The 20,395-nt window shown below is 48.1% G+C and overlaps 6 protein-coding genes across 6 annotated transcripts; 3 read left to right on the top strand and 3 right to left on the bottom strand.

Moving 5' to 3' along the window:
• Positions 1–1,263: 1,263 nt before the first annotated feature.
• N7503_007263 (fungal specific transcription factor domain-containing protein) lies at positions 1,264–2,041 on the top strand (the record flags this gene model as incomplete). The annotated part of the gene is made up of 2 exons (XM_057066810.1): positions 1,264–1,926; positions 1,949–2,041. 2 exons carry the CDS (start codon positions 1,264–1,266, stop codon positions 2,039–2,041), a joined length of 756 nt encoding a protein of 251 aa, XP_056920491.1.
• Positions 2,042–4,209: 2,168 nt separating this feature from the next.
• On the top strand, positions 4,210–5,983 carry N7503_007262 (uncharacterized protein; the record flags this gene model as incomplete). The annotated part of the gene is made up of 5 exons (XM_057066809.1): positions 4,210–4,284; positions 4,347–4,489; positions 4,547–5,358; positions 5,409–5,764; positions 5,825–5,983. 5 exons carry the CDS (start codon positions 4,210–4,212, stop codon positions 5,981–5,983), a joined length of 1,545 nt encoding a protein of 514 aa, XP_056920490.1.
• Positions 5,984–7,003: 1,020 nt separating this feature from the next.
• N7503_007261 (uncharacterized protein) lies at positions 7,004–10,917 on the bottom strand (the record flags this gene model as incomplete). The annotated part of the gene is made up of 2 exons (XM_057066808.1): positions 7,004–10,324; positions 10,420–10,917. 2 exons carry the CDS (start codon positions 10,915–10,917, stop codon positions 7,004–7,006), a joined length of 3,819 nt encoding a protein of 1,272 aa, XP_056920489.1.
• Positions 10,918–12,065: 1,148 nt separating this feature from the next.
• Positions 12,066–13,967, bottom strand: N7503_007260 (putative MFS transporter; the record flags this gene model as incomplete). Its single annotated transcript, XM_057066807.1, has 7 exons — positions 12,066–12,417; positions 12,470–12,674; positions 12,723–12,785; positions 12,845–13,187; positions 13,242–13,504; positions 13,560–13,671; positions 13,734–13,967. The coding sequence occupies 7 exons, from the start codon at positions 13,965–13,967 to the stop codon at positions 12,066–12,068; spliced, it is 1,572 nt and encodes a 523-aa protein (XP_056920488.1).
• A 1,926-nt stretch (positions 13,968–15,893) lies between these two features.
• Positions 15,894–17,756, bottom strand: N7503_007259 (uncharacterized protein; the record flags this gene model as incomplete). The annotated part of the gene is made up of 4 exons (XM_057066806.1): positions 15,894–16,521; positions 16,567–17,092; positions 17,148–17,287; positions 17,347–17,756. 4 exons carry the CDS (start codon positions 17,754–17,756, stop codon positions 15,894–15,896), a joined length of 1,704 nt encoding a protein of 567 aa, XP_056920487.1.
• A 1,193-nt stretch (positions 17,757–18,949) lies between these two features.
• Positions 18,950–20,258, top strand: N7503_007258 (uncharacterized protein; the record flags this gene model as incomplete). Its single annotated transcript, XM_057066805.1, has 3 exons — positions 18,950–19,260; positions 19,323–19,418; positions 19,484–20,258. The coding sequence occupies 3 exons, from the start codon at positions 18,950–18,952 to the stop codon at positions 20,256–20,258; spliced, it is 1,182 nt and encodes a 393-aa protein (XP_056920486.1).
• Positions 20,259–20,395: the final 137 nt, after the last annotated feature.

Raw genomic sequence — 20,395 nt, 5'->3', positions numbered from 1 at the left:
TCTAGTGTAATAAAACGTGCCGTCATTGTGGATTACGTAATGCCCAGAATATCATCCTCGGCCGGGGATTATTACCAAGATCGAAATACACATACGCGGACTAATTCTCCAACGAACGGACTAATTCCAGGATTTCAACTTTTACTATTTGCCACCCTTTACCGAGAAGACGTTCCAAGAGACCCAAGTGTGCTGCCTGCGTAAGCACTAATGCACACTAATTTTTCCAAATCAATATTCATGGCGGAAAACCTGGGGTGCAGAGAGGGCGAGTGGGACAGGTGAATTCTGGGGAAAGAATCATCCCGTACGAGGATTAATTACAGGGACTGTTAATATGAACTAAAACCGCACTGCGGCGCTTGAATCTCGAAACGGTCATCTACTTCCCAAAGATCAAAACGTCTTGATTTATAATGTGGTCCGCAGCAAACAACAACAGAGAAGGCCAGCGAAAATCAGATATTGCATGCTTCGCGTGCCGCCGGTATGTTGAACAGCAGTTGTGAACACGTCCGGGGTGGAAACGAACAGCTGACATAGTAAAAACAATAGACGTAAAGTGAGGTGGTGAGTAAGGCAACAGTACAAGCTTATGCCACATGGTTCTGATACAACTATCCAGCGACCGTCAATGGCCTCGGTGCTCAGTCTGTATTCAGACGTCTCAGGATTGCAGTTACCCGGAAGGTCCATTAAAGCCAGGGCCAAAACTAGGTAGAAGACAGATGTTGAGCCGCTTTGTTTATCTGTGCTAATTTCCATTTGTTTTCCATCATTGAAGGGTCCTTGAAGCGGTCTCGAAAACGGACTGCGCAGCAATCAGAAGACAGTGCTGCAACATATCCGAGATCAAACAGTGCGGGAAAGAGAACGAATTTCGAGATAAACGATGAAGATGCAAACATCGATGCTGGGATTTCTTCACGGAACAGTTCTTCAACCGTTGCTGCAGGTCAAGGCTCTGACATTGGGCTCCCCACGGCAGAAAAGAAGAATAGCAATACCAGAAATCGCACAGATTCACATTCTAATATCCAAGACCTCGCTTTCATATTGCATCCAGCTCATGAACCCTCTTCCCCTGACAAAAGAACGTCCTCTGAGACCACAAGGGCCACTGAACCGCAGCCTACAGAAGTACAGAAAGCCTGTGTTGCTCTGGGATTGACTAGAGCCTCTGTGTCCCAAATGTAAGACTGCCCTTCCAAATTACCGATCGTCAACTGACTAGAGTCTAGAGTCAAAATATACTTCGATAACATGGTTGCCATTAACCTTTTCCGAGAACCCCAATTTGGTAACAGACTCCACAGAAATGTGCCATGCACACACGTATGCGCTTTACTTGCGGCAATTTCCGCCTATGCGGCACTCTTCTGCCCCGAGGAGGTGAATAAGCAATGGAACAATGAAGGCTTCAATGACAAATTGCCATCGGAGCACTTCCAAATACTCGCTTTGACGTATGTTGATGAAGCACTAAAGGAGTGTGGCGATGAGCCGCCCTCACTGTGCATTTTACAAGCACTTGTCATTGCAACCCATCTTCAGCTCACACAGGGTGTGCGTGGAAAGGCTTGGAGGTCCCTCGGTATATGTGTACGATTAGCCTATGAGTTAAACCTACACTTGGTTGACTTCGATCGCGAACAGATTGACAGTATTGACGTGGAGAAATGGTGCTGGAGAGAAGAAAAGAGACGTGCTTGGTGGGCCATTTGGGAAATGGATGTTTTTGCTAGCACAATTCGACGTACTCCTTCTGCAATTGATTGGACGCAAATGGAGACACTCCTCCCGGTGGAAGACAAATATTGGTTTGGCGGCCGAGTCCAGCCCAGTTGCTTCATGGAACGGGGTCCAATCAATCGATGGAAAGCCCTTCACGAGTCTGGCAACCGGTCACCGAAAGCGTGGTTCCTAGTGATAAATTCACTAATGAAAGATGCCCAAACGATTTCAAGCCCACGAAGCATTCCGAATCCTACTCCTTGCCACAAAGATCATCCGCAAAAAGGTGAATTGCAAGATGGGCTAAAAAGCATAACGGCCTTGTCCAATGAAGCCAATCAAAAGCTGGAGACTCTCGCAAATTCCGTTCAATGTTTTAATTCGGTTCTACCAGAGGGTTTACGATATCAGGATCAGTATCTATCTTTTGAAGCCCGAGCTCATGGCCAGCTTTCCTCGAAAAGGCAAGATCATTGTTCAATATACAATATCTACGTCATGGTTCAATTGGCCAATCTGATGATACATCGATATGATGTTTTTCAGAGCCTTCGTCCATGCAACAAGCGGGATTATGACCCTGGAAAGGCAAATTCCGCCGGGCCAACGTCCCAAAAAGAGAACATCGCTCTATCGCAGTACTTTGAAGCCGCAGATAATATCCTCACCATCGTTAGTAGAAGCTGCGACGGCCACATCCGGTATATTAATCCTTTCTTATCGAGCACTATTTGGCTTGCGTCTGCCATCCAGATCTTCAGGCAAGAGTTCGAGCATGGTGAAACAAGACGCACACTCATAAGATCCAAATTCGAAGTACTTCACATGACATATAAGCAATGCGTTTCATGGTGGAAAATTAATACGGCCCTGCAACAGAATTTGGAAACTCTGGAGACCCACCTTGAGAATTATCGGAAATTCAATGATTGTACCAGGAGCCATCATCTCAGAACATTGAAAAATGCAAGTGCAAATCCATCGAAGAAGACACATCCCCGATCAAAGGCACTGTTGCCCACGGATTCCAATCGAGATTTAATTACTATCGAAGGTGTGACACCCCACAACTTTAGATATACATCACACTGACCTTGCATGTCCAATTCTCAAGGGTCTCCACGTTTTGCAAGGTCTGTTGGCTACCGATCCAATGCTCAATTTGCCCTGCAAGCTGCCCCTCTAATCCTCCAAACCCCGCCGCTAAGTGTGAGCAATACCGACGTCGAAGGTAATCACTTTCAAAATCAAGTCTCACCTCTCACCGACTCGGGTCATACTTTTTTACCAACTCAAGAGTCACCATGCAGACAGAATGATTGGCCAATGTTCGATTACATGCATCTACAACGCCTCGACAGGTTAACACATGACGATCAAAGCTTTGATCAAATGGATTTTGATATATCGGCTGAGCTTATGGGTTCCATGAATTCCGCAAGTTCAACTCAGCACTGCTCTTTTTCTCATTCTGTTGCCAATGATCAGACTTTCGCACAGGGCCTACCAAGTGAGCAACCAAACGACATTCATGATTTATTGTCAGGCTATTCTTTGTATTAAAGGTCATATTCCATGAAAATGAAAAGAGGGATTATGAAACGTATGAAATATTGCCTAACTAATAAATCAAAGGCCGTGATCTTCACCGGTTCAATAAAGAATGATTTTGAACGAATTAGGTACTCAACCAAACTGACTCCGTGAACCGAGAGGACTGCAAACCCTCTTCCATCTTACACCCCGCTCTGTTCAAGAGACGTGAGATGAGTCGAATCAAACGCAAGATAATTGGCACGTATGACAGCTTGAGTAGGGTCTGGGCACGGGACTATTCCCCCCGAATAATGCGATCTAACTGAATTGATATCAAATTGGAAGTCTCCGCTCATTCTATAGTACTTTAAGTATAGATTCAGGTGATAGTCCGTATATGGACTACTCATCGAATTGTACCGACGGTACATTTAGATTAACCTACCCACGTGGCACAGGTAAGAATAGGCAAAAGATTTTACTATATGTTCCCAAATAGAGCAAAATAACCGAAGTGAGACTTCCCCACATTTTCGAACCCAGAGCGATTATCAGCGTAGTTGGTTGCTAACAGTTGATCCTAAAGGTGCTTGTGGGTCCACCGAAACGAGAGAATCCCCAGATCTTGGGGTAATAAGCTTTCATAGATCGCATTCAGTTCTAAAGAATATGTACACAGATCGTTAAAAACGGGCACGCATAATCCCAGGGGAAGTGTGAGCATGGCCGGGACAATTTCGGTCCTTTCACACCCCCCTGGCCCCGATTGGCGAATCTAGCAATACGATATGATTCTGAGTAGTCTCGACCAGCTTCTAGGGATTCCTCTTCATCACTCCAACTCTGGTCTATTTATAAAGCCGTTATAATCTCCCATGGATATCGACTTGTCCTCGCAATATTACCGAAATCAGAAAGGTAAAGGGACTTGAAAGAAACATGGTCAAGCGGGACGATATTGGAGGATTGGAAAGAGGGGGGATCCATGCGAAGACTAGCCGGGCAAATATCGTGGTGAGTCTTCAGACTGAACGAACAATCTCACTTGATGTCGATGTTTCTGATGATATACCCAGTATATTTTGATAGCTGGAATGGGCAGTTTTGTGTTTGGATACGCGAATAACTGCATTGCTGGCACGCTGGCCCAGCCCTCTTTCCAGGTATTGTTTTTGTCGGGGAGCAATGAAGAATCAATCATCGGAGGCATTATGGGGGCGTACGTACCTTCAGAGAAAGGCTAATTCTTTTCGCCAATTTCTGACTCGAAATCTAGTTTTCTTGGGGGTGGCGCTGTGGGAGCCATAGTACAAGGTCCTATTTCGAATCATTATGGTCGTCGCACTGCCACAGGGTTTGCAGCTATTCTGATGGTCATAGCGGGCGCATTACAAGCAGGAAGCGTTCATATTGCCATGTTTCTTGTCGCTAGGCTCGTTTGTGGAATCAGTGCCGGTATGATAATCACAAATTGCCCTGTTTACATGAGTGAAATTGCACCTCCCCATATTCGAGGAATGATGGTTTCGAACCACGCCATTTCAATCGTCTACGCCTATATTTTCTCATCTCTGATGGCCCTTGCGTTCAGCTTCGTCGATGCGCCATACCAGTGGAGACTAAACTATGTTCTTTTAACATTCTTTGCTTTGGTCCTGCTTGTGTCGCTTTTCTTCCTCCCTGAGTCTCCTCGATGGTTGTATGAGAAGGGTCGAGACAAAGAGTCATGGGAAGTCATCCAGAAACTTCACAAAAACGAGGAAGATCTTGATGGAGAATTTGCAAAGGCGGAGATGTCTCAAATCAAGGCACAAATTGAGATCGAAAGAGCTCTGCCCCGAGGCTACTTGCACATTCTGCATACACCACACCTGCGGTTCCGGGCGGCCCTTTCTGTCCTCGTTTGGTTTATGGGACAATCGACCGGGATTCTGGTCATTGCTAACCTGACACCGACGCTTTTTGCCGACCTTGGGTTTGATACCACGTTGCAGTTTAGTCTTTCTGCAGCTTGGACAGTTTGCGCGCTTCTAGGAACATTTGTGAACGCCGCGTTCATGGATAGGATCGGCCGGGTCAAGCTCCTTGGTATGTTGAAAAATGAGATGATACAGGACACATGATCTAACAATCTATAGCATTCGGAGGCTATATAGCGGCTGGCATGCTTATTTGCGAGGCAGTTTTGGAGAAATATTACATTGGAAGCCCTAACAAAAACGGTCTGAACGCCGCGGTTGCCTTTTATTTTCTATTTGTTTTCTTCTATGGCTGCACAGTCGACTGCGCCGCATACGTTTATATCACCGAAATTTGGCCAACGCACCTACGGAGCTATGGTGCCACGATTGGTCTCGTTTCATTCTTCGTGTTCGCCATTGCATACACTTGTCCCGCCTCGCAGGCATTTGCTCAGATCGGTTGGAAATATTACTGGGTCATGATCTGCACATGCATTGTGTCAGCTACTATTGTGTACTTTGTCTGCCCTGAGGTTCGTCCTAGACTCATATCTCCCAAATGCGGATTCTTTACTGACACATGAACCTTTTAGACGGCTAAATTGACACTGGAAGAAATCAATGCCTTATTTGGTGACGAGGTTGCTCAAGCACTTGATCAAGTCGTCAATACATCGGCTGCTGATTCCGTCAAGGAAACTAAAGGCGATCAAGCTTCTCATATTGAGAGTAAAGAAGAATCATTCAAATAAAATCATTCTCAAAGGATGACCATCAAGATGAGCAATCGATATCGCACTAGTGCTTCCAATAAGAGCTTTTAGGTAGTTTTGAGAGGCTATCACGTGTAGGTGAGCTGGAAATGCAAGAGATAGTTAGCACATTATTGTTGATTCGCTTTAAAAGCACACGAAGTTGTCAACCCTGGAAGGTACCTGCATTCTTGTAAAAGACGATGCTTTATATGTAACAAGAAGAAGGTTCGACCATTCGAGTCTAAGACCACTCGAAACTACCTGAAAGAGGTTACCAATTGTTGAAATCGCACTGGACCGCTGATGGAAGGTATACTGCTTGCTGATAGGGCTAAGGCTTGGGGGCGAGGGGGGGGGCGTCATGTCACAGCATAGCAGGACGCAAACAGTGCAGGAAAAGTGTAAATCGAGAGAAGCACTACTATATGAAATAGTAAATTATTCTTGTCAATGATCATGAACTCGTGTTTTCCTCCTCACACAGATTGAAGAGTCCTGCAGAGGTACCATAACATCGACGTTAGACTAAAAAAATCAGGCACGACAATCGCCATAGTGGGGATATCATATCATAAGAAAACCACCGAAGGAAGGAACACAAACAAGGGACAACTTGAACACCCGGTCATAGCTACCCATGTATCCAGCTAAGAACCAATATGCAATACGTTAGATCGTGCACAGTCATTCACCCGGGCTTTAAAACAGAGATAAGTAGAGGAAATAACAATCAAACCGCGAGATTGGTCGATATGGTGAGATGAAGTATATTGAGAATGCTATAATCACACTATCAATTATAAATCTTCACTCCGGCCACTGCATGGTAAATGTTGTGTCATCTTTTGGAAGACAACTGGACCTTCAGGCGAAGGCGAGTAAATTCACAGAAAAAGTTTTTGTCAATGAGCATGGAGAATGGCTTTATGGGTTTGAGATGTGAGAATGGGCATGAAACGCCAAATTGTGTCACTTCCAAAAAGAAACAGATGTCAGACAGCCAAAGTGACCAGGGCATTAGTTGCCTGCCTTTCGCTCGTTTTTCAATCCATTTTTTTCCCATTCGTCAAGAAGCCGGGACACTTCCTTGAAAGATACTGGCTTGGTGAGGAACATGTCCACACCAGATGCCAGAGCCTCGGACTCATCACGAGAGCTACTCAAACCAGTCAAGGCGATGATGACGGCCGGCCCGCGACCGTCTTCTTCTCTCTCCATCGATCGAATAGCTCGAGTAGCCTCAAACCCGTTCATGACGGGCATTGACATGTCCATGAAGATGATATCAAAGCCATGTTGCGCCTGCTCGACCGCTTCAACGGCCAACTTGCCGTTCTCCGCGGCCATTAAATCGGTCAGTTTGCGCTTCTTCATGAACGTAATCATGAGATTGAGATTGATGCGATTGTCGTCGACGACCAAGACACGCGATGCTCGCAACGGAGGCACGCCGGTTTCTACCAACGGCGCCGGTAGTGAAGCAGCGACTATCGCCTCCGGTGGTGCAGTGATGACTGAAGGTGACACTGGGGAAATACCCTCAGCAGACACTGGACTACTGCCATTGGCCTCCGAGTGAATGATTTCTGTTGGGGCAGGAGACACGACAGGTGAAATCCTAGGAGAGCCAACTACGGTGGAAGCGGGTGCACTTCGGATAGGCAGATCCATCGGATCCTGCAATATAGAGATTGGAGTTATAACGGCGGGCTGGCCATGCTGAAGACACCTTAGGATACTCCGGGCCAGCTTGTGTGGTCCACATGGGCGTCGAATGATGTCAACAGACGAGGATAGAGGTGACCATTCAGAACGTGCTATGCTATAGTCAACCGACCTGTGGCATAGAATGAGAAGGGCTGGGAGTGTGGCGGACATCCCATTCCGCAATTCAGGTAGGTCTGACTCCTGCACAAGCAAAATGTCGATTGTTACTGAAGGTGGCCAACTGACGATTTCCAAGCCGAACCACTCGGTCATGTACCGTGCAATTTCGATCCAAGGTTCTGTCATGTTGGATGGATCGGTAGCCCAAATAGCAACTTTCTTATCGGGGTATCCTTCACGGAGAAACATTGTTTGTGTGAGAATTTCCCTTTGTTGCATGTTAAACGCGTGTGGGTCAACAGGTGGGCTCTCCTCGCCTACAGGCCTAGCAAGCGGCAGAGATACCCGCACAACGGTACCTTCGCTAGGGCGACTACGGACACGGATGTGTCCATTTAGAGCCTTGACCAAACTGCGGACAATGGAAAGCCCCAATCCGGTTCCCACGGCAAGCGAATCCTCTTGAGCGAAAGGTGTGTAAAGCCGACCGCGCAAAAATTCTTCCGAAATCCCTCTTCCAGTGTCGGAAACGGTCAATGTTACGAGGTCCTCTAGGCCTTGCCGTCTAGAGCGGCCTTCTGAATGGCTCGAGGCTCCAAGGCTAAGTGTCACCCGTCCTTGGTCGGTGTACTTCATGGCATTTCCGAATAAATTCATGATTATCCGGCGAAGAGCGCCCGGTTGAGTTCGATAAACCCAATCACGTTGCGCCACATCGATGATCACATCCACGTTTGAAGGAGACTGAACCTTGGGGCCATTGTGCGATAAGAGGACTGGGATATCAGCAGCCGCGCTCGAGTTCTGTCCATATGCGTGGCCTAAACAAATACCCTCTACGACTTCTTCGGCCAAGATAGCGAGATCCGTAGCAACATAGCTGTCCAAATGGGAAGCAAGCTTGTCAGTGCCTTTGAAATCAAGTGGTGACTCCTTCCTTTTTTTCATGGACTTCCAGGTTCGCTCAAGTGAGACAACCTTGCTAAAGTCAAGCACCTGATTCATGGTGTCCAGTAAGGTCCTGCCACAGGCGTTTACCGTTTCGAGCAAAGAATCTTGAAATTCACTGAGTTGAGTCCCGTTCAGAAACTCAGCCGCGGCCAAAATACCATGAAGCGGGCTTCGAAGCTCGTGTGAAATGCTCCCAATGAAGTCTCCTTTTTGCCTATCTGCAATGAGGGACTCGACCCGGCTGTACTCTGCCATCACCGACGATCCAAAACCAAGAACGGAGCTAAGCTCTACGGCTGATGTGAAGACTTGCGTCTCCACAGTGGTCCAACAAAAACACCCTGAGAACCACTGAGAGTTGACAGCGTTCCATAGAGGCACAAAAATAATTTGGGTAGCACTGGGAAAGTATTTATTGAGCAACGTATTCTCCGCAGCTTTTCGTCGCTTAGCTACCGTTTTCGAGACTGCAGCTGCTGAGTAGGCCTCGTTGGAGCGATTTGGACCAGGTGATCCCCAGTAACGGGGACCTTGCTCATCGTCATCATCGGAGGTTGTTATCTGGCCATCTCGGTGAAAAGACCAAAGCTTGCCTTTGGGATATCGTCGAAGCAATATAGATAAAAATGATCGATCGAGATTGGCAACAGGTGTATTAACAGAGGCCCCTTGTTGGCTGAAAGAAAATGGCTCATCGTGGGTAGATAATGATAGGATCGTGGCGGGTCCACTCGAATCAGATGAGGTATCAGTTCCGCTATCCATGTCGGTTAAAGGATTGTTGCTCGCCTCGAAGAACGCAACACCACCGTCCCTGCTTAGATCCAGACTCTCACGGAGAAGGTTCGCGGCACGGCAGAAACACCAAGAATTTCCCTGAGAGTCGTCCGGAGGCAGTCGATTGCGGCTACTACTGGTTACCCATTCCGGCAGAGAGCTCGCAGCGGCAGACGTTCCTGTTTCGAGCTTTGTTTCCGAGGCATCGGAGCTGATTGATTGTCCCCCGTTGCTGATAGATCGCGCGTTGTGTGGACTATCTGATGTCGTGTGGTGTGCGCTTTCACGCGATCCACTTTGAGATCCACGATCTGCACTGTGTCCCTCACGAGAGTCACCGAACGTACTAACGCGATTATAGCTCGAGGGTGTGCCCGCAGAGAACGGGCCAGTACTATCGGCCCGAGAAGGATCGGCTGTATCTACAAAACTCGAGCTACCCTCCACGAAATAGCTCAATCCTCTTGATAACCGCGCAGCTCGGCGGCCCTCGGAAGCTTGGCGACAAATCCTCATGTAATCCAAGATCAGCATTGACAAAGAGCCCAGCGTGTCTTTCTCCAATGCAGTCAATCCATCACGCGGGTTGGTGTCCAGCACAAAAAGGCAGCCCAAATTGATGTTCTTATCGGTGGTTAAAGGCGTCCCAGCATAGAATCTGAACTTGGGTTCGTTTTCGACGAAAGGCAGGCGCTTGTATCGATCATGTTCGCTCAAATCATTGACCGCAAGGAATTCGTAATTCGCATTTTCGCGATCGGAGGGTGGCAAGGCAGCAGTGTCCTGTCGGATTCGGTCAAAATGATGCTCGTGGTGACAGAGAATGTGGCAGGCGGAAGCTAAGGCCATCCAGCGGCCCAGCGATCATGTGTACTTACCTGACACAGATTCCAGGCCTTTTGGCCTCCAGTGGATCCTATCCATATCTGATCATGGCGATCGTGTACCGATGCGTCATTCAAATTCACGGACTTGGTTGCTTCAGCTAGCATGAATTGCTGGTCTCGGTCAAGAACGCATATGAACGCGCGCTCAACATTCAAGCGCAATGCCGCCAGTTGCGCAAAAGAGATCAAAGTATTGTTCGATGTTCCCAAAACCAGAGCCTCTGGGCCCATCGCTGTCGAAGGGCCGGATGTGGTGCTGCTATTTGAACCGCACGACCCATCTCGAATCGGAGGTGTGTTGACTTGAGACGATGCATTTGAGTTCGGCGACGATAAGCATTCGTCCTTAGCAAGCCAAGACGGGATTACGCCAACTGGTCCAGCAGGCTGGTAGTAACGGTAAAGCTCCCTCGCCCTGCGATCCGCATTATGCTGGGTCTTCAGCCCTGTCCCATTTCCTTCTGTGTCGAACCACTGGGGTCGAAGCATCTTTATCTCCCAGGGTGTTTGAAGTGGCAGCGGTTGTGCACGACGACCGACTTGTGTGTTCCGCCACGACTGCCGATGGGGTAAAAGGAGCGGAGGAAGGACGCGAAGGTGTTCGAAGGTAGGTGCAAGGATATGTCAATCCTTATCCGAGAAATGCGGGACGATCAGTCTTCGAATGGACAAAAGCCCAAGGGACTGGTGAGTTGTAAGAAAAGAAGTGGACAACCCCAGCAGACGTCCACCCCACTAGCTTCACACTAGAGTTCGCAAAGCCAGACGAAACGAGAACCAGGGACAGCTAGGGCATGGGGGCAACGCACCAGGACACCATCTGTCAGGTGGAGACTGTAGAGGGGAAAGAAGTCCCCGTCGATCTGATTAGTGAGATCGAGGTCGAAGCGCATTGTGACTCGATCGGTTGTGCATTCTGTACCCACCGCTTCATAAGCTCCTGGGGGTCAGAGAGGGGGCACGGTGAATTTCCATTCCCCCTTGGAGCCATGGGCAATGCAGGGCGCCATGTATCGCTCCAACCAGACGCCATTGGACACGAAAGCCACCGATATGGGACCACGATCAGCATTGTGGGAGGCACGAAGAGTGGGAAGTCAACAAAAGAGGGAAAGAGAAAAGCCTGGTGGGTCCCGATGTCGAATCACGAGCTTTCATTTTCTCTGCCTGAGGCCACAATTGTTTAAACCCATCACCAGATTCCAGGAACAGTGGATCTTCTCACTGGATCCTCCACACAAAACAGCATACTGTGAATCAAAAGAAGGAAAGTCAAAATAATGGGTTACTGGTGGGCCTTGTGGCGCTCAGAAACCAGCCAATAATGTTCAACCACAACATGGTGTTTGTCTTTGTAATAGCAATTGAGACCAGGCACGAAGAAAAATTCCAGCGACTTGCCAGATCGGGCATTAACTAAGGGGTGCCTCATTCAGCCATCGCGTCACTGGGCGTCTGGGTGGCTGCTAGCGCCCGTTACCGCCGATCAGTCATTGGTAAGCCCCTCAGAACGCCCCTGTCGCAAGTGGCGGTGGCGACTTTTTGAAACGCGTACCGATACCCGGAAATAAGCATGTTCGCTAATGGCTGATCACCCCACGAGGTACCAATACATTGGGTCTTGAATCTAATGAATTCTAAGAATTATGGCCGGTGATGGCGCCCCAAATATACGCCACCCATCCGCCCACCGTCACTAACAGCAGCGCTCCAAAACAGCCGATTGAAATTGCTCGTGTTCGTTGGGCATGCGTCACAAGGGCGCGCTCCTTGTTTGCTTGGATGATCTCGGCCCCCGACGTTAGTCTCTTTTTTCGAGTCCACTGGAGCGGCGCCAGGTACTTGCTCACGTTTGACCCGATCAGGAGGGCGCTACCGACAACGAGTGACCCGGCAGCCATGAAGAGGTACACCTGCACAACGCGGTCGTAAGAGTTGTCATCGGCATCTTGCAAAGCACCTGTGATTATTCGAAGAATGATGCTCATGCTGTTCCTGGTCAGCGGAGTTACTGGCGAATCAGGTATCAGTCAAAACTCACGCGTTATTCATGGTGACCTTGAGGGAATAGGCCGATCCGAACACAGATTGATTCCAGAGAGTCGTGCGGATACTGTCGATGATGGATGTTGGGCCGAATGACATGGCAATCGCATAGATGCCGAAAGATGCTCCAGTGCCAGCCTTGGACGGGGTGAAGTTGAGAAGGGCCATGCTAAGGAGCATTCCAAGTCCGCAAATAAACACTGCGAAGGTCAATCATTGCGCAGACATTGGAGGGGGATGCTACATACTGACGGATGCTCTGTGTCCAAGCACATCGATGAATACACCCAAGATTGGGACTAGAATGCAACCTAAAGATAGACTTAGCATTCAACAACCACACAGGGGCTGTCTGTATAGTAATACTTACCCGCGTACTGCGACAATGAACTATACCAACCGGCATCGATGGAGCTCACATCGAACCGTTGCTCGGCTAGTTCGGTGACATTTGTGCTGAAAGCCGAAGCAGTGCTGGTCTGGAAAAGCGAGAAGGCCAATACCGCCCAAAACATCCATGGAAGTTCGAATACCTTTTGTAACTCGAAATTTTTGTTTTTCTCCGTGAGCTGTTCATTTGTCGCGTTGTCGCGGCGCCCGCTGAAGTGTCGATCGCTATATTTACTGAAGAACCAGAACACCACAGTTGCTGCATTGGTAAAGAGGTTCATGAACACCGAAGTCCAGAACGACCAGGCGAAATTTCCAGTATTCTGTTATCCTCAGCACGGTCTTTTTTTTTTCACTTCACATCATATGCAACTAACCGTGGCGATGATGTTCGCAGTAGACTTGCCAATAAACCCACCGACTTTGCCAATAGCCAACTCAAAGCCCAGAGTTGATGCGAAGCCATTGCTCGGAGCAAACCAAGATGAGAACATCTTGTATTGCGCAATCTGCGTAGCAATATCACCGAAAGCCAAAATAATCCTACCTCCAATCATGAAGTTGAAGGATCGCACAGTTGCCGCAGCTGCGACCAGTATAGACCCGATGGTATAGATAATATTTCCGTAAACGATCATTTCTAGTCTCCTTGTCAGACCGTATTGGCCAAGCAAGTCAGAACATGCAACACTTACCAGCACCCCCAACGCGGTCGGTAAGTAAACCGCTGGGCAGGAGCAGGACAGTAGCCATAAAGTCTTCACTTGCTTCGAGCAGCGCGAATTGGACATTGTCGATATTCATTTTCTATGCAGAGAATATTGATTAGCTTGAAATCACCCACTGAGCGGCATGTTCTGTTACATTACCTTTTTAATTGTGCTCTTCATGGCACTAGTGACACCAGAACTCCAGTGCGAACCAAAGCTGATACATGCGATCAGGGCCACGGCGAACAGACGGGCCTTGAAAGGAGGCGGTCTTTTTCCATCGTGAGACTCAGAGATTGAGACTTCCTTCGTTTCCAAGCCTTGCTTGTCTTCAGCCAGAGCCTCGGATATCTGATCCGAAGCCGATTTGGAAAATATATCCGTAGTCGCCATGTTGAGACCGGGGTGTCGATAGCAAGATATTGCACCAGCAACAACGCAGAGAACAGCCTACACGGGTATTTATAGGAAAATTTCATTTCTCTCGGCGTTCAAACAATTCCGATAGCCAAGCCAAAGGAAAGCCAAAAAAACCCCCCCCACGGCCGCCTAGTGGACCCGTAAAATCAGATAACGGGCATCGGCCGAATTTCCGAACAACTTTAAACCGGAGCACTACATTAGTAGCAGGGAATTTGGGACCGATCGAGTCATGTACGTAAAAATGGGGTTAGAAGTGATTTATATCGGGCTTGGCATTATAGATACTGATCTGATAAGATGGCTGAGCCCGGCCCATTATCCCAATGTAGAAATATCGCGTTCTCTTTCCAAGCTAGCTCGTCTGCTCGGAGGTTCGTCGGGAATACTTCTCTTGGATTTCCTTGATGCCAAGGAATATCGGGCGGAGTGGGAGCTTTTCGTCCCAAGCAACGACAACTTTTGCTTGGGTTTTTTGTCCTTGTGGCATGATTTAATGTGTATTCCACCGTGGTGTTTCCATTCGGCTTATTTGGCTCCCGGTGCCACATGTCTACATATGGACCGTCAGCACACTAGGGACTAAAGATTTTTTTTGCTGTGACCTTGTGTCTGGGTCAATATTCATGCCCCACGGGAGAAGATTGCTGAATGAAGAAATCATTGTTAAGCTCCAGCGTATAGCTTGAAAGCAATCGAAATTTGCAGGTCCACTATTTATTGCACGTGGCTTTCTCAGTCGGTATCGTCTAAAATCAAAGACTGATGGCAGCGCCATGGTTTTCAGAAATCATTACCTAACCTGTTCTGGGGTGGCTGCTGACTCGCAGATGGGTTACTTTTTTTATTGGCCTTCTGGGGCTCCTACTGTCCAACGCCATTTGAGGTAAGCAAAAACATTCTCTCTCTGGCGAATCATCATAGACCGTTAGCTAGCCTTAGAGGGCCAGAAATCGACTAAAAACGGCCACCAATAAGTTGATGTTTCCCTACTAGCATTATAGTATTCATCTTCATGCAAAACAGCATAGCACCTACAATTTCTTTTTTTTTTATGATCAGCTTCTCGGCTCCTAAATCAAGCTTCAAGACTGGCGGCAAAGAGACGGCTGACTTAGGGAGATAGATATATTTGAAGGCTAGAGCTTGTGACTACCCTAAGGTGTCTGGCTTTGTTGCCGGTTCCCTCAGGTGTCACATTCCTTGATCAGGACTTTCGATGCCGACCCTCACTGTAGAATTAGGAATGAGATTTTATTTGCTTACTGATCTCTTCACTTATTCAGTTTGCAGAGTACTCTATAGTCTCTATCTCTATTCTATCGGCCGATGTCCGTAAAGAGTCATGCATATGAGTTTTATGATAATTCTCAAGAGAGACATGTACATGGCTGAAATTGGCCGCATACATGACGGGTATGGTCAAAGAATTGATTGCCCAGGTGGTTCCTTCAGGATTAGTCTTTATCCAACTCTTTATGCTATCTTACAAATCAAGAGCACCCTGCGTATGCTTCTGTGGCGGTTTTATGCTACTAAATCGACCCGCATATCTCCGAGTGTGCTGCCTTCGAGCATTTCCCTCTTCACTAGGTATAAAGTCAAAACATCATTCGCGATTTGTAAATGCGTCAAAGCTCAGGATTAGTAACTAATTATCATTTTCCTATTTATAGATAGCCTATTTATACCTCGTTTGTGGCAATATCATAACTTATGTTAACCAACACATCATCACCGCTCTAGATATATACATCGGGCTCTCATCATACGATCACAATCGTAGGCAAAGAAGCTGCATTTTCCCATCAGCAGTCAGCCCTTTCCCTACAGGACCAGAAAGGCATGGCGATATTGATCGCGAAGAGGAGATAGACTGATAAACCGTCCCATTTGAAATTATGCGTAAGGCGTAGGTGACGCTTGCTGCGGTGGCCCTGGCCTTGTTTTCTCGACTTCACTACCGGCCAGCTCATGATAGACTGGCTGAATTTGTGTACCGTGGCCGTCTAGTTCCATATGATTATCTTCAACGCTTTGCTCATGGTTTCCACCACTGCTGCTACTCGTGCCATTGTTACTGTCACTTACACCACCAAATATCACGTCTGGTGACCAAAATGTTGCTTGTGCGGCAGATGGGTCAGATGGGTCAGATGGCAGTGATGGGCCGAGAGAAGGGTCATTGTGTATCGGACCGAAGTATTCAGATATACCGGGCTTCGGCGACGTCGCTCTGTTTGTTGTCTTTTGGTGTTGACGGCGAATGAAAAAGAAGAGGACTGCCGCGAGAATGGCTACTCCGACCAGCGCCGCAATCGCGATGCCAGCTACAGCGCCGCTGCTGAGTGACGAAGAGTTATCCGAGCTCTTAGAGCTACTAGCACTGGATGTGCATGTGTTTCCAGAGCAAGTGGAGGAGTCCGAATCTTTAGATGTGATTGTGATGATGTCTTCCTCAGCATTCTCCTCCCAAGCGCATGCCGACACATTGAAGACACCTCGTTCGTAATCGGCCGAGAGATACCTGGGAGGTCAGCATATACATTCAAATCGGAAATGCTGCACTTACGCCTCTTGCAAGAAAGCTCGGCCCAACGTATATTGGGTAGAGTTGGCTGCGCGTTTCAGCGGGAAATAGTAGCTGCTATTATCGACCAACGGAGCCTTTGCAGTCAGGGCAAAAGCATCATATGGAAGAGTGATGGTCACAGCATCTCCACCGTGGTCCACATCGGACAGTCGAAATGTCACCTGCGCGTCTGAGTTGAGCAATTCAGTGTTGTGAGTGTCATTCACAAGATACAGATCGCTCTCGCTGTCGAGGGTGAGACCAAAGGCCTTTTCGAACGCTTCGCAAACACTCTCTGGGAGCCAGAGATTAGGGTCAGTTGAGTCAATGAAGATTAAAATTGGCTCAGACAGTAACGTGGCGGAACTTGATCCGCTATAGCTGATGGACTGAAGATAGACAACCAGGTCGCGGGTGACGTCATCGGCCATGGTGAACGACACCGAGTTCGCAGTGAACCGAGATGCATCATAACCGGAGAATACGAGTTGACCGTAGACCTGTTTCAAGCCTACTCGGCGCGAACCTGGGATTAGAGACAACGTTCGCTGTGAGTATTTTGTTCTGACGAGGAGACTCACGATACTTGGCACCAGCCGTGTAGCTCCAGCTGAGACTTGGGATAGTGCCTTCATCTTTAAGAGTCGTGATGAATGATGATGAAGAGAAATTTCCCAGGGATGTAAAGTTCACGGGTTGAGAGTTCAAGCCAAATGTTCCTCTGTTGATCCTCCAGTCAGAAAATATGGACAGAAACGGGGAAATCATTGCGGTCTTTACAGATAAAAAGGCTCGGGGGTTGCAATCCCGGCCAAAGTCTGATTCTTCAGAGTCGGTCCAGTGAGGCCGATACCTATCGTATCTAGGGCAAACTCCCCTCTTTGATAATACCCAAGATTGGCCTCGAGACCTACCCCATTCTGGTTGATACCGAAAAGACCCAATTCGTCCCAGGTAGAAGATTGGTTCATACTAAACAAGGTACCCCTGGAGACTGCGCAGTCAGATGGTGCATTGGGGAACACGGAGTCCGCACAACCATAGTCCGACAAAACAACCATTGACTCTGGGGAAGCTGTCGAGACAAGCACGCGGACGGACTGTTCCGGAGTCCCAACTTGGAGGTAGAAGCTGCTCCAAGGACCATCGTTACCCTCACTGAACTCAACAATCAGCATACGGCATCGCATCAGTCCAATGGGCCTCAATGGAGAGTTACAAATATTCACTGGGCGAGATAACAAGGGCGGATGAGGAACGTTCAGCTATGCGATGCGCGCAACATTCCGATGACAAAGAGATCATTAAAATCAGCTCGAAGAGCAGACTGACCGAATGCATCTTGACGAGCTGAGGCATCACATTAGCCCTGAGGAGAATAATGCAGTTTCCAGCTGCTTCCTGGGGTACAGCAATAATAGAAATCACGTCCCACGTGGCTGGTGTGGCGACAGGAACCGGCAGGCTCTTGTCTGAACTGCCACATCACTGCCCAGTTCAAGGCCTCCGAGCCAATGAATTCAATCTTTCATTGAGATCGGCATTGTCAATTGGAGCTAGGAGGACCAACGGGCGACCCTGACAAGTTAAATCCGCCGCACGGACAGGGCCCACGCACGGACGGTGACGCAAAACCGGCTCAAGCATCTGCCAAAAACCTGCTCCACCCTAATTCAGGAACCATCGCTCTCGTATATGCTCGTTCTCGGAAGTGATGTAGAGATCAACGGTCGGTGTTCCTCAACATCATTGCCTATTTTGGCCAGTAGACCGCATGTCTTCACCTCTCTAGGTTACTACGCCGGTCGGTATTGGGTACAATGACTGCATCAAGTGGTAATGGCTGATTGACACGACGAGCTGCCAAGGTTGCTAGTGTCGTTCTTTTGATCATTGTTTACGCCGCCTCCGTAATTAATTCTGCTACTTTATCACCCTTAGAGGCGCCTGGATCTTGCTTTCTTGTTGCTTGCCGCTCAATCTCAGTTGCGTGTCTGCATAGTATCAGCCCTAATTTCTGTGCTTGTGGAAAAGTCTGCCGCCATGTTGTTTACTTTGCGACTATGGGCAGCGCTCGGGCTGCTAGCCACTTGGGCAGAAGGCATTCGAGGCCCTGGTTAGTTATCAACCAAAACAAAAGCCATTGGGTTGCGGCTGACATAGTGAAGCTATTCACACTCCATATTCCCCTAGCCACGATCCATCAAGCAGCCAAATGACGACCTGCACTTCGGAACACATCAACTCTTTTGCCACTTCTTCCATCTATCATAGTGACATTGCAATCGACAGCACGACTGCATTTCCAGCGCCCCCGCCGATGAACAGCTCGACAATCGTGTCCACTGCATGCTTCAACAGTACTGTCACTACTACCATCATAATGTCAATAGTCTCAACCGAGATTTCCACTACCACAAGCACTACTACAAATACGGACATGATCATGGATTATATCACAGATACAATCACAGACACAATCACAGACACAATCACGGATACTGTCACAGACACAATCACGGATACTGTCACGGATACAACCACGGATACAACCACGGATACTACCACGGATACTACTACGGATACTACCACGGATACAGCTACTGTTACGACAACAGATACGACTTTTGATACGATTATCGTGCCAACAACCATCACAGAAGCTCCAAATCCATGCCCAACCACTTGTAGCATGTAAGTTCTCAGATCTCGCGACATAACCTATGTCGAAGCTTTTGCTAACGCTGTCTCGAAAGGTCCGTGGGAACTGTGAACCTATTCTACTGGCCAACAGATCAGCCAGAACGCGTTTATCCGTCCACTTATGTTGACTCGCATCTTGATTACACCTTGTGAGAGATCTTTCTGTTTACTATTCGTCTCGTTTTATTGAGCTAACAATTGTCGCCACATACAGTACCTCACCATCCGTCTACATGGTCATCAACACCATCTATGGCTACAATACTGCCGGTCGCACAGGGCCCTCGGGTACCAGTTTAGTGTTCCCCCTCGATTTGAATCAAGTCTCGACCATAGATACCGTCAATTCAGCTACGCGACAACTCACGCTGAATGACCTCGGGACCGACTGTCCTCAGTCAGAAGATCCTTCAGTAATCGCGACGGCGGTGCCCAACGGTCGGTGTGACCCTATCCTTGTGGCTCCGGAGACCGTCAAATCTTGGGCTTCACCTTGCAACGCATGTGGTAGTTTCGGGCTGTTCGATCCACCATACGCCGTGTCTCCGCTCGCTGGAGGTCTGGTGCCGGCGACTACGACGGTTGCAATGACCCAGCCAGAGACTACTTCCAGCGTAGTTTCTGCCACTACAACGGTTGCGATGACACAGTCAGAGACTACTTCCAGCGCGGTTTCCCCCACTGATACCACCACCACGATATCGGTAACTACTGAGTCCACTTCTTCCAGTTCGGAGACTAGCTTGCCTGTCACGGCGTCCTCTCCGTCTAGCGTGGTGACCACATCCTCTGACACTGAAGGCTCTACTGGTCTGGTGCCAACTCCAGTGTCATCTAGCACTAATAGTGCCTCCACTGCTTTATCATCGCCCTCTAGCTCTGTCTCTACTCCGGCTACTACTTCCGCGATGTACAATACTGCGACCAAAGTGACTGGGCGTGGTGGATGGTTGCATTTGAGCTTCTTCGCGTTGGTATTCTTGCTATAATACAGAATCTTGGAAATATTGCGGGCCAAAAACCGCATGATTAATATGAAGATATATTTATCTTATGAAGTAGAGATATACAATACTACTTTTTCTATATCCTTATTACCTTTTCTTGCCTTACTAAATCTCATTTT

This window comes from Penicillium pulvis (genome assembly GCF_028828015.1).
Source record: "Penicillium pulvis strain IBT 33274 chromosome Unknown contig_5_segment0_segment0, whole genome shotgun sequence".
Lineage (NCBI taxonomy): Eukaryota > Fungi > Ascomycota > Eurotiomycetes > Eurotiales > Aspergillaceae > Penicillium > Penicillium pulvis.
The sequence above is the reverse complement of the archived record's forward strand: the minus strand, read 5'-3'. Positions and strand labels throughout refer to the sequence as shown.